This window comes from Halichoerus grypus, chromosome 1 (genome assembly GCF_964656455.1).
Source record: "Halichoerus grypus chromosome 1, mHalGry1.hap1.1, whole genome shotgun sequence".
NCBI lineage: Eukaryota > Metazoa > Chordata > Mammalia > Carnivora > Phocidae > Halichoerus > Halichoerus grypus.
The window spans coordinates 216,051,556-216,063,978 of record NC_135712.1 but is presented as its reverse complement, the minus strand read 5'-3'; the positions used below and the strand labels follow the sequence as shown (position 1 = coordinate 216,063,978).

Here is a 12,423-nt window from a genome sequence, read left to right as displayed (position 1 = left end):
CGTCCTGACCCTCAGTTTCCCCACCTGAAACACGGTGTCACAGTGGCTCTGAGAGCTCACGGTGAAGCTGTTGTGTTGATGGGAAAGCTGAGGCACGGTGGGGCGCGGGGGGCACTGAGGTCTCTTTGGGGGCTGGGTCCAGGGAAGGTTCCGGCAGGGTGGACCCCCTAGACCCCAGGCCAGGATCTCACGGGAGATGTAGCTCCTGTCGGGAGGGGCCTGTGGTTGCTGAGCCCCACGGGAGCGACCACAACAAGGACCACGGACTGGGGGTGGGGCTGAAAGCAGCAGGAATCTGTCCTCCCTCATTCGGGAGCCAGAGGTCCGAGATCCAGGGGGCTCCGGGGGGTCCTTCCTGCCTCTTCCAGCATCTGGTGTGGCCACATCACTCCACCTCTGCCTGGTCCCCGCGTGGCCTTCCGTGGCCGCGTCTCTCCCCCCATAAGGACACTCGTGGTCAGGTGAGGGCCACCCTACCCCGGGTGCGACCTCATCTTAGCAGATGACATCTGCAAAGACCCCACTAGACAAGGTCGCGGTCCGAGGCTTGGGCAGAGGCGAATTTTAGGGCACCTGCCGTCTGGGATCCCGCTGAAGCTAAGCAGGTCGGGGCTCGTCGAACGACCATTTATTTAGCAGCTGCTGTGTGGTGACCCCGTCTAGACTCTAGTGACAAACCAGACGAAGTCCCCGCGGATGGGCTGACGGGAGACCGACCCGCGTGTAGTCCCCTGTGGCGGGGTGTGTGGGCAGGGGACGGGTGCATGCCCACGGGAAGGTGTACCTGCAGGCCACACGCCCTCAGGCAGGGGGAAGTGCGGGGCCTCCCTGACCACCATAAATCAGCCCAGGAATGCGGCTGGCCGGCCTGGCTGGGCAGGGCAGAGACAAAGACCCAGCCTGGACCACCCCGGCCTGTGCCGGAGGCCCCACCGTGTCTCCGTTCCAGGGTGGGGAAACGCAAGCCCAGAGAGCAGCAGGACGGCTGAGGGGTAGCCAGCCCCAGGGACTCTGCCTCCCCAGGCCCCGGGGTTGTGTTAGGCCCAGGAGCTGGGTGTTGGCGTGTTCTTGGGCCCTAACGATGGACTGTCCCAGCCGGCTGATTGGTGGTTTCAAGGCCCCCCTGCAGTCCTGACCCCTCTGGGTCCATTCCCCAGGGCTTAATTTGAAGGTTGCTGTTTGCTCCTGGCCGCCCCCCCAAACTCCACTCCCCAGTTAGCTCTGCCGCCTTCCCCCTGCCTGCCCGCGCCTGGCAGTGAGGATCAGCGCGTCCGGGGGCCCCCTAACCGCCAGTGCAGGGACGGGTGAACCCAGCAGCCAGTGCCCAGGACAGAGTGGGCCGGGAGGCCCTGACGTTCCCAGGCTCTGGATTCATGCCTGCCTCTGGGCCTCAGTTTCCTCATCTACAAAATGGAGCCGCCTCTCGGGAGCAGAGGCAAGTGTGTGACTCGGGACGGCACCAGGATGCGTCCGCTGTAGGGCGATTATCTGCCCGGGCGCCGTCTGTCTCGGCCGGACTGTGTCCCCCAAGCGACGTGTCCAAGACCCGAGAACGAGGCCTCACCCGAGTCAGGGTCTCTGCAGCTGTGGTTACTTAGGGAGCCCTCGGACCAGGCGGCCCTGGTCCAGCAGGCAGCGTCCTACCGACACACGGAGGGACTGTGAGAAGCAGAGGCAGACGCTGGAGGGGCGCCTGGGGCCCCAGAGCGGGGGGAGCAGCAGGGCCCATGGCCTGGAGCTGCCGGGGGGGCTCAGCCCTGACGCACCTGGACCTGGGCTCTGCCCTAAACCTCTGTTCTGAGCTGCCCGGCGTGCGGCTTGGTGGCGGCCGCTGCTGGAGACGCACGCAGGGATCGGCGTCCTCATCTGAAAGCGGGGGTGGGCTCCTTCGGCTCCGTGGAGACGCGGCGCCCGTGCCCAGCTCTGACACTAACTGACCCGTCCCCTCCCTGACCCCACAGCTCTACGAACTGGACGGGGACCCCAAGAGGAAGGAGTTCCTGGATGACTTGTTCAGCTTCATGCAGAAGCGAGGTGAGGCCGCTCACCGAGGGTCCCAGGGAGTGGGGGGTCCCGGGGAGCGGGCAGGCGGGGGGGGCCTGCTTGGCAGTCAGGTCTGATGGGGGAGGTAACAGCTGGGAGCATCTAAGGGGTGGGTCCTTGGGTAGGAGGTCTCGGGTCCCCAGCCCAGAATTGCCGGCCCAGACCCGTGGTGTGCTGGGGTTCCAGCCCCTAAGGCCCCTGCCGGCCCAGGGTCCCCTGCAGCAGAGCTGGCCTGCAGGGAGCTGGGCTGGATTCCCCGGAGGGCAGCGGGCACTGGGACAGTAGAAGCTCCTCGAGTCGGCCTTCCGGCCCCGTGGCCCCTGGTGCAAGGTCCAGTCCCGGCCCCTCCCCTGCGCCCACTGGGGCCTCAGTGCCCCTCTCTGTAACATGGGCCATAAGCAGCTCCCGCCGTGTGGCGGCACCCCAAACGTGCTGAGTGCTGGGCTGCATTTCTCAAGCACCCCCCGGGTCTGGGGTGAGACAGACGCCATAAATGGCCCAGCCTGGGCACAGGGCACAGGGACTGGTGTGGGTGGGTGTCCTGGTGGGGAAACCGAGACCCAGACACTGGAGGGTATCTGGGGCGTTCAGGGTAAGCCAAGCCCAGAGAGGACCTGGGGCAGCAGGAAGGGCCCCACAGCCCTACCCATGGCCTCAGCCTCGGCTCAGGGCTGCCGCGGGGCAGAGAGATCCGGCCGGCTGGACAGACGGGGGTTCTAGAGGTGCCCACTGCAAGGTGGGGCTGGTCCCTCCAACCAGAGACAGCCCCCCTGGTGGGAGTTATTATAACTTGCTGTTCAGGGAAGGAAACTGAGGCCCAGGGAGGGGATGTGTCCTCTGAGCTCTGGAGGCAGGAAGGGGCGGGGCCCAGCCGGAGTGGTGCAGGGTCCACTTGGGCCCACTGCAGGGGCTGGCCACCGGCGGCTTTGTCCAGGGCCCTCTGCATGCCCCTCCCTCCCCAACAGCCTCTGTAAACACAGGCCCCACAGCCCGGAAGGGAAGGAGATGAAAGGGGAGGGGCCGCGGCCTTCCCATTAACCCCTCCTGTGCCGAGCCCGGCCCGAGGACTCCAGACCCGTCCTGGGGTGGGGGGCCCCCTCCTTATCATTGGGAGCAGTCCCAGCCAGGGCCGGCTGCCCACCGTGTGGTCAGAGAGATCCTCCCCCACTGTCTTTATCGACCCATCCACACCTGCCAGAGCCCCCCACCCACCCACCACCCCACCACCCTGCTGGGGGGCACGGAGCCCCCCATCCTGCCCAAGACTGGGCCTGGTGTCCTGGAGGTTCAGAAAGTAGGGTGAGGTGGGGGGGCCCCAGACACAGCAGTGCAGCCCGTGGCCACTCAGGCTCTGAGGGTCTGAGTCCAGCCCTGCCTCTCTCGCCAAGCCGGGCTCCCCTGGAGGCCAGGGGCCAACAAACTCCTGTGCATCCCTCAGAACCCAGCCCCAAGCCCCCCTCCCCCTTGCTGTCTTCTTGGACGCTCGCCCTCTGTAACGGGCGGCCTCTGGGGCTGAGGGTCTGTGGGAGGCCCCCCACCCCCACCCCCACCCCCGGACACCGTGTCCTGCATCCCACAAGCCCTTCTTCACCCCAGACGGAAAGTTCTTTTTTTCCCCACGTCACAAAGTAAAGGCCTCTCAGAATTCTCTGGGGCTGGGAACGCGGGAGGGTCCTGCCTGCACCCCGCCCTCCTGCTGTTTCCGTGAAGACCTCCCCACCCTTCCTTATCTCCCCCACGGCCCCCACGGCCCCGTCCTCCACCGGTGCCTCTCCGCCCTGCTCCTTCTGTAAACATCCGATCAGGCCCGGCTGCAGAGCGCGGGCGCCGGGTCCCCAGAGGATCTTTTGTGTGATTCTTTCTGTTCTTGCCCAGTGCAGAATCTATGCCAGTGTCCCGGGTGGGCCGGGGGCTTGGGGAACCCCTGACACTAGGGGTTGCTTTCCCCTCTCTGCCTCTTGGGCTGAAAAATGGAATAGGGGAGGGGTGGGGGGGGTGAGGTCCAGCTCCCTCTGCCCTCTCCGGGTGGTCCTCTGTTGGTGGGGGTTTTGAAGCCTGGAGGAAAGGGCAGACGTGGCCACGGGTGGCAGGAGGTGTTCTAGAAGCTCCAGCTCGGGGGGACCAGGAGTCAGGGCCCCGGGGGCGCGGGCCAGCTGGGCTGGGCCTTCTCCCGGAGCCGCAGCCTGGGGCCTCCGTTTGCCCATCTCTGGCGGGGCAGCGGCTGTGGCCGGTTTCTTGAGCACCTGCCATGTGCCAGGCTGATCCAGCCGGGGACCCCGGGTGACAGGACAGCCACAGACAGTGTCCCAGGGTTGCACCAGCAGGGGGAGGTCTGACGGGGGGCTTTCGCACCCCCAGCCAGGAAGGCGCCACGCAGGCCGAGCTGACGGCCCCAGCACGAGGGGGACAGGGACAGCAGCAGCAGCTTGAGGTCCCCCCCAGGCCGGCCCACCGCCCCGCTCTCTAAGCTGCGGTGGCTGAAGGGAGCCCTGCCTCCTCCCGACTGCAACGCCCCCCGGACGCGGAAGCGGGAAGCGGGAGGGTGCGGGCCTCTGGGAACCGGGCAGTTGTTTCGGCAGCTGCGGTTGGTGACGCGGGGAGTAGAGCTGACAGAGGCCGTGGTTCTCATGCAAGTGCCCAGCTTGGCCCCGCGGCCTCGCCCCTTTTCTGTACCCCCAGGTGAGATCAGCCATGAGCCCAGATCACTGATGGAGAAACAGGCCTCCTCCTGCTCTCTCAAGGGGCGCCCCCCCCCCGCAGTCCTGCCCCCCAGGAGACACAGGGCCGCGTCAGGAACGTCTGCCGTAGTCACGACGGGGGTGGGGGGGCCACCAACAGGTGGGGCCAGGGATGCGGCTCCGCGCCCCCAGCGCCCAGGACGCCCCCCGGTGTCCCCGTGTCAGGAGAGACCCCTCTCTGGACGGGCACGTCAGCCACAGACCCGGGGTCTGCTGCGCGTGGGGCTCTGGTCCCCCGTGGCAACAGCCCCAGCTCACCCTCCCCTGCAGGGACGCCCGTGAACCGCATCCCCATCATGGCCAAGCAGGTGCTTGACCTGTTCATGTTGTACGTGCTGGTGACTGAAAAGGGCGGCCTGGTGGAGGTCATCAACAAGAAGCTATGGCGGGAGATCACCAAGGGCCTCAACCTGCCCACGTCCATCACCAGCGCTGCCTTCACCCTGCGGACCCAGTGAGTGCCTGCCGTGGCCCGGGGCAGGGGAGGCGTTCGGGGCAGGAGGAACGGGGCGGCCATAGAGGAGCCCGGGGTGCGGTGGCCACGGACCACAGAGGGGCCGGGCCATGTGAGCGTCCCCGCAACGTCAGGTGGGGTGTGAGGACTACTTCGGCTCTGGGGTTACCTGCTTGAGTATGGGGATCGGCGAGAGGAGCCCTGGGGGCGGGGGACGTGTCCTGGGGCCGGCGCCGAGCTGGGGGGCAGCCGGAGTGCAGGCCGCAGGTCTGAGACCGCAGAATGAAGCCGGGCGGCGGCGTGCGCGTGGCGGGGGGAACGGGAGGTGTCCCGGTGCCATCCTAACCCCGTGCCCCTGCGTGCAGATACATGAAATACCTGTATCCCTACGAGTGTGAGAAGCGTGGCCTCAGCAACCCCAACGAGCTCCAGGCCGCCATCGACAGCAACCGGCGGGAGGGCCGGCGCCAGAGCTTCGGGGGCTCTCTCTTCGCCTACTCGCCCGGCGGGGCCCACAGCATGCTGTCCTCACCCAAGCTGCCCGTGCCCTCCCTGGGCCTTGCCAGCAGCACCAATGGCAGCTCCATCACCCCCGCTCCCAAGATCAAGAAAGGTGAGGGCCGCACGCGCCTGGGGCCTGACCTCAGCTCCGCGCGGGCCGGGCTCTCTGACCCCGGAGGGGACACGGGGACGCCTTTCCCCCTCCAAGTAGCAGGACGCTGAGCCCCGGCGTTGGCACGGCAGAGGGGCCTCCGTCCGCCGGTGCTGTGTCCGCGGCAGACGTCGCTAGCTGATGGCCGTTTCGCAGCCCCGTGGCGGGCAGCCGTCGCTAACGGGCGGTCCCACGCCAACACCAGCATTAGATAGCGAGCTCGGTCTTCCCAGCCCATGCCCACGGCAGACATGACTAGTCGACCGCTGTCCTCCCGGCCCGCACGGTGCCCATGTTGCCCACTGAGCCCCGTAGTCTTTCCTGACCCGCGGCTAAGGACTTCCGGTATCGTTGGCCCAGAGGTCGGCCTGTGGGGGACAGCGTTCGTTGCCCCATAGGTTCTCCAGTCCCTCGCCCCTGGCAGACATCATTAGCCGATTGCTGTATTCTTTCCCCTGTGAGGGTTCGAACCTTCTGCTCATCCCGTCTGGCAGGTGCCACGACCCTGTGGCTTCTCAGGCCGACCCTTCACCCATCGGTGGCTCGGTGCCTCCTGCTGGGGACCGTGGGGAAAGTTACCCGTGTCTGTAGGTTCGTAGGAGGGGGGCCTGCAGTGCGTCCGTGCCCGGCGGACAGTGGGCCAAGTTTTCAGGGGTCCACCGGGGAGCCCCCCGCCCGTGGCCGGGGTCACCAGTCAGTGACAGCCTTCTGTCCCGCTGAGCCTCTGAAGCCTTCCCGACACAGTAGTGCCAACAGCACACGTGGGCGCGTGGCCTCAGGCTGAGTCACCTGAGTGTCCGTTTCTCCTCCGCCACACGGGCCGTGACCCCTACCCTCTGGGGTGGCCTGAGGATCCAGGGTGATCCCCGCAGTGTAGGCTGGTCGGATCCGAGGCGAATGGGGTCTTCCTAAACCCACCGGCTCACTCAGTCCTCTGTGGACCTCGGTTTACCCACCCCACCCCTGGGGAGCTCCGGCGGTGCCCACGAGTGGTTGTCAGTCATCCCCAGTGCGTGAGGCCCCGCGCTGGAGCTGGGGAGAGGGTGGTGGGCGGGAATGGGCGTTTCCTGACGGGAGGGAGCCAGGAGGCGCTACGCAGCCGCGGGGGGCCCGCGCTGATGGGTCCGGGGGGCATCCGAGTGCGACCAGAGGAGGGGGTCAGAGCGGGGAGCGCCGCAGAGCCTCCAGCCGAGGGCCCAGTCAGGCAGGGGAGGCCGCGCCAGGCAGCAAGGGAAGGACATGGGGGGAGGAGTCGGGGGAAGAAGAGACAGCGGGTCACAGTGGGACACATTCCCACCACAGAGGAGGGGAGTGGGTGGGAGCTGGTTCTGGAGCTGAGCTGCCCAGGTTCAAGTCCCAGCTCTGCTTCTGCAGCTCTCTGGCCTCGGCAAAGCCGTTCCCGCCGGGAGCTTGGGTTCCCTCAGCCGTGAAGTGGGCGTGGGAGCGTGGGGCCGGCACGGGGTCGTTGAGACGGCCCCTTAAGAGGGGCCGTGTTGAGTGCGGTAGACAGGACGCGTGGGGAGGCCTCACTGCTCTCGCCAGTATCGTCTGCGACACCCGCCGTCGCAGGCTCTCGGGATGACGCCCGCGGTGAGCACAGCTGGGCCGATCCCGGCATTACAGCCGTGGTGGTTTCCAGCACCGGGCTGACCTCAGAAAGGGCCCTCCAGCACTCGTGTCTGGCCCGGAGCCTGTCCGCTTCCCTGGAGAGGGCATGCGCGCCCCGCGCCTTCTGCCCCGCGGGAAGGCAGGGCCAGGCTCCCCCCGTGTCCGTCTGGCCACCAACTCCTCTTCTCTCCCGTCTAGAGGAGGACTCAGCCATCCCTATCACGGTCCCCGGCCGCCTGCCGGTCTCCCTGGCGGGCCACCCCGTGGTGGCAGCCCAGGCGGCGGCCGTGCAAGCGGCGGCAGCCCAGGCAGCCGTGGCCGCACAGGCAGCCGCCCTGGAGCAGCTGCGGGAGAAGCTGGAGTCCGGGGAGCCTCCTGAGAAGAAGATGGCCCTGGTGGCGGACGAGCAGCACCGGCTCATGCAGCGAGCACTGCAGCAGAATTTCTTGGCCATGACAGCCCAGCTGCCGATGAGCATTCGTATCAACAGCCAAGGTACCAGCCCAGCGCCCAGACCCTCCCTACTTCCTGCCCGTGTAACAAAATCAGGGCCTCGTAGTCAACATATGTAAAGAGCGCCCACAAATCAATAAGAAAAACAAAGATAAAATAAATTAAATAAACAGGCAGCGGTGACTAGTAGAAAATGCACATGGAAAGCCGAGTTGGGGATCCACACGCTAACTAGGAGCTACCGTTTTTCAGCCATCAGAGTTTGATGATATCAGATGTTGGTCGGGGTAGGGGAAAATGTGCCCACTGAGTCCTGCTGGTGGGAGTGTAAACAGGTGATGGTTTGGCAATCGCTTTTTAAAATAGACAGCATTCTTGCCCTGTGACCCAGTGATTCCAGCAAAGCTAGTGCAGACGCTTCATCAGTAGGGAGTGGAGCTAGCCAAGTCCAGACCACTCTGTGGCTGTTCAAAACAACGGGATGATTTGGGGTATGCTGTAGCTTGCGACTTACCATCACGAGAAAAGCAAATTTTAGACAAATGCGTTCTTCTCCAACAAATATTTATTGAGCGCCTGCTGTGTGTGCCGGTGACAGACGCAGTCCACAGCTCGGTGGGTGGACAGGAGCGGGTCCTCGCCCGTGGGTGCTTATGACTGCAGCCGGCGGTGTTTCTTCCCCCACAGCCTGCGAGAGTCGCCAGGACTCTGCCACGAACCTGAGCAGTCCCAACGGCAGCAACAGCATTAACATGTCCGTGGAGATTAACGGGATCATGTACACAGGTAGGACCCGCCGGGCCCCACGCCGTCCTTGAGCACTCGTCTCCCCGTTCATAACTCAGGAGCCCCGGGTGCCCCCCGCCCAGCAGGGCTCTGCCCTCAGGAGACCAGAGTGAGGTAGTCCACGTGGCGCACTTAGCACGGTGCTCAGCACATGGCAAGGGCCCCAAAGCACATACTCTTTGTTCTGTTTCTCCTACGGCCAGTGGTGTTCCTTCTAAAACACCGTGTGGCCAGCCGGTAGCTGGCATAGGCCACCAGGAGGCGCTGTGGACACCGAGCAGCTCGGTTGCTCAGTGAGGGCGACTCCAAGGGACAGAGAAGGGACCTGTGGCTGCCGTGGGCCAGGAGGTCCCTGGGTGACGTTGCAGGGGTCCGTGCTCAGGGCGTCCCGTGGGCCTGCCGTGTAATCTTTTCGACTACATGATGTGTTTCTCCTCCTGTCCTCACATCAGGAGTGCTGTTTGCTCAGCCGCCAGCGCCCACACCACCCTCGGCTCCCAGCAAAGGCGGTGGTGGCAGCCGGGGAGGGAACAGCGGGACCAGCAGCAGCGCCGGCAGCCAGGCCGGGCCGGCGGGGTTGTCCACACCTGCCACATCTTCTACCTCAAATAACTCATTGCCTTAACCGCACCACTCCCCACCCGCCACCCCCACCCCAGGAGCCCGCCTGGGCGGGGGGCGGGGGCGAGGTGGGCCATGCAGGGGCCGGGACTGCGGAAGATACGGGTGGGGAGGGCAGGTGTCCACGAAGGAGCCACAGCTAACGCCAAAAAGAAAAGAAAAAAAATATATACATATATATATAAAGAAAATTTAATAAAACAGGGGAAAACCAAGGAACACTTGAATTACTCAGGTTCGGACATTCAGAGACGTGAATTGTGAGAGCAGCAAAGGAAATCGGAAGAGAGAGGGGCACATATTTCCGAGGGCTGCAGCCCTGCTGGACCAACTGACTGGGGTCTGGGGTCTGTGTGGACCGGTTGCCATGGAAGGCCGATCCTGTTTACCTCATACATCTCTGCACTGTGTGTTTTCATTTTTGTCTGTTTTTTCCCTTTTTTCCCCCATTCATCACACACTCACCGCACCCAGCTCCTTGTGTTGAATGAAACCCCTGAGCCAAGATCAGCTGAATTTTTTTTTTTCTTGTTGCTTTTGGGAACTTTTTTTTTTTTTTAAGAAACAGTGATACTCAAGATCTATAGGGCTTTTAAGAGGTTTCGGGGTTTTGTTTTGTAAATAATCTATTTTATTCTTGGGGGAGGAATCAAACCTTAGGAAAAGGATATATATATCTATATATTTGTGTTCATTCAGGGAAACTGGACTTGAAAAAGCAAAAAAAAAAAAAAACCCACAAAAAACAAAAAACAAAAAAAAAAGAAAAGAAAGTAATACCCTTCCTATTTTCCCATGACTGGTTTGGGTTCCTATGTGTGTTTCCTGTGCTGCGGTGGGTAGCTGGCAGGCGCAGGACGCCCCCTGGGCCAGAGCCAGGACCGGTGATGAACTCAGGTGCTATGGGCAGGGGGCATGAATGCTGAGGGGCAGACCGGGGCATCCAGAGTCCTTTTTCCCTCCCGCCAGAGACTGGAAGTCTTAACTAGGGAGGAGGACGGGCTGGATGAAGGGCCCTGGGCGTGGGAGGGGGCTCCACCTTCGTGGCCCCCAGGCTCCTGTCTCAGGGATGAATGTGGCCTGGGGGTGCTCCTGGGGGGGGGAGGGCTGCTCTGGGAGATTATCAGTACTGGGGGACGGGGTGAGCCGGGCTTAGCTCAGGGCGAGGTTTTTGGGGCCACGGCATCCTGAACAGCCCCCGCTTCCATTCTCTTCTCCTTAATTTTGTCCCTTCCTTCTCTCTCGGCCCCGTTTGCTTGGGGCCACAGCTGCCCGCGGTAACTAGAGTAACTGGAGGCCACACCCCGTCTCTGCACGACCCTTCCTCCTGGTTAGAAGGTGGGTGTCGGCGGGGGGACACGGCTGGTGGGAGGTTATTCCAGGGGCTGGCGGTGGTCTTGGTGAGCACCGTCTGCCCTAATGCCCAGGCGGGTGGGGGGCTCTCTTGGCACCCGCTGGGTCCCCGCGGACCAGGTGGTGTTAGGTAGTGCTCTTCACGCCGCCCAGTGGGATTGTTGTTGGGGGGGGGCACTGACTCAGCTGTTGCCAGGGTGAGCCTGTATTCTCTAATTGGGCTCAGGAGCCCGGCCTAACGAGGGGGGGGCAGCACCAGCCTCCCCCTCTCCCTGATGGACCAGGCATCCTCCCCCGGGAGACCCGAGGAGGGAGGGTCCTGGGCCCCCAAGGCTGGGTTTTCCTTTGTGTGGGGCTGTGCTGTGTCTTTGGAATATCTCAGGGTCCTTGACACTCCACCCCCAGCCTTCCAGGAGCGGGGTCTCCTCTCTGCTTTTCCTTCTGGAAGGTTCTGCCCTTCCCTCTCTCGCGGCAGCAGCACAATCATGGTGGGAGGGGATCTCTTTGTCCCCGGGCACAATCCGGCTCCACACACAGAAGCCCCCCCCTCCTCTCACCCCAGCCTGACCCGTGGGCACCCTGGCCCAAGGCCTTCAGGTTCCCCGGTCACGCCCTCGTGGGGGGGGGGAGGTCTGCAGCGTGTTTCTTTCTACCTCAGGCCTGACTCTTGATGCCAAATCCTGTGCCCTGGCTCTCTCCCCTCGCCCCACCCTCCCCATGGGGCCCCTCCACCTGGAAGGCCCGTACGCCCGCCTTGTTCGTGTGTGTGCCGACCGGTGTTGTGTCGCGGGTCGATGTGGCCTCCCGGATGTAACTCAGGGTGTGGCCTGCTGTTCAAGTGATGATTGTAGGGGACAGGTGGGGGCGGGGCATGGGGCCCAGTCCCCCGCTCCAGGCCAGCCAGGGGGCGGCTGTGCTGGGGGGCACCCACCTGAGCTGGGAACGCGAGCGGGGTCCTCCCCTGCCTCTGCCTTTGGTGCCCCATCCAGCCCCCGCCCCTCCTGTCCCTGGGGCTTAGGGAAGGGGAGGGTTTCTGGGGTGCACATCAGCGCCCCCTTATGCAAACCCAGGTGCGGATGGACGGGGGCAACTGTCTCTGCCCTTGGTTCTGTGAGGGTCGTTCCCGAGTGGGCTTCGCGGCACTGCGAGGGCGGAGACCCCAAACTCAGGGTGGAGAGGGGCTCGCTGGGGCTCCCCTGCTGGAGGTGTTGCTTCCAGAATCTTCCGTGGGACCCCTGAGCTGGGGGCTGGGCATGCAGGGTGGGACGGCGGGTTACTTTCCATAGTTCTGCATTTGTACACTCACTTTCCCATTTTTATCACTTTTGTCCACTTTGTCCTTCCCCCCCCCCCTTTAATTTTGCTTTTGCATTTTTTTCTTGGCAACCATGAATTCAGCCTTTCATTCCTGACATGTGAAATTTCAGTTTCTCTGGGGTTTGTCAGACGGCGTGAGTACTGCGCCGGCACTCAGGTTAAAGTGAAAAAAAACTTTTTAAAAAAAAGGTTTAAACGACTCTACCTCTGGCCGGGCCTGGCCTTGTCGCCTGGCCAGGGCGGCCTGTACCGATTTCAGTTTTTGCAGAACATTCAGGTATTAAAAGGGGAAAAAAAAAAAAAAAAAAGGACAAAAGACCAAAAAAAAAGAAAAAAAAACAAAGAAGAAAAAAAAAGTGTGTGATTTTGAAATTTAAAAGAACACTGAAAGTTTACAT

The 12,423-nt window shown here is 63.3% G+C and overlaps 1 protein-coding gene across 5 annotated transcripts in view; it reads left to right on the top strand.

Annotated features, from left to right (window-relative positions):
- Positions 1-10,128, top strand: part of ARID3A (AT-rich interaction domain 3A) — a 29,882-nt gene extending 19,754 nt beyond the window's left edge. For 4 of the 5 annotated variants that reach the window (XM_036100750.2, XM_078058590.1, XM_036100747.2 and 1 more), the window contains exons 5-10: positions 1,962-2,034; positions 5,052-5,235; positions 5,601-5,848; positions 7,694-7,990; positions 8,636-8,734; positions 9,187-10,128. In XM_036100750.2, the coding sequence (XP_035956643.1) occupies positions 1,962-2,034; positions 5,052-5,235; positions 5,601-5,848; positions 7,694-7,990; positions 8,636-8,734; positions 9,187-9,359 (1,074 nt within the window). In that variant the 3' untranslated portion in view covers positions 9,360-10,128. The other variant, XM_078058595.1, reaches the window with a different exon arrangement.
- The last annotated feature ends 2,295 nt before the right edge of the window (positions 10,129-12,423 follow it).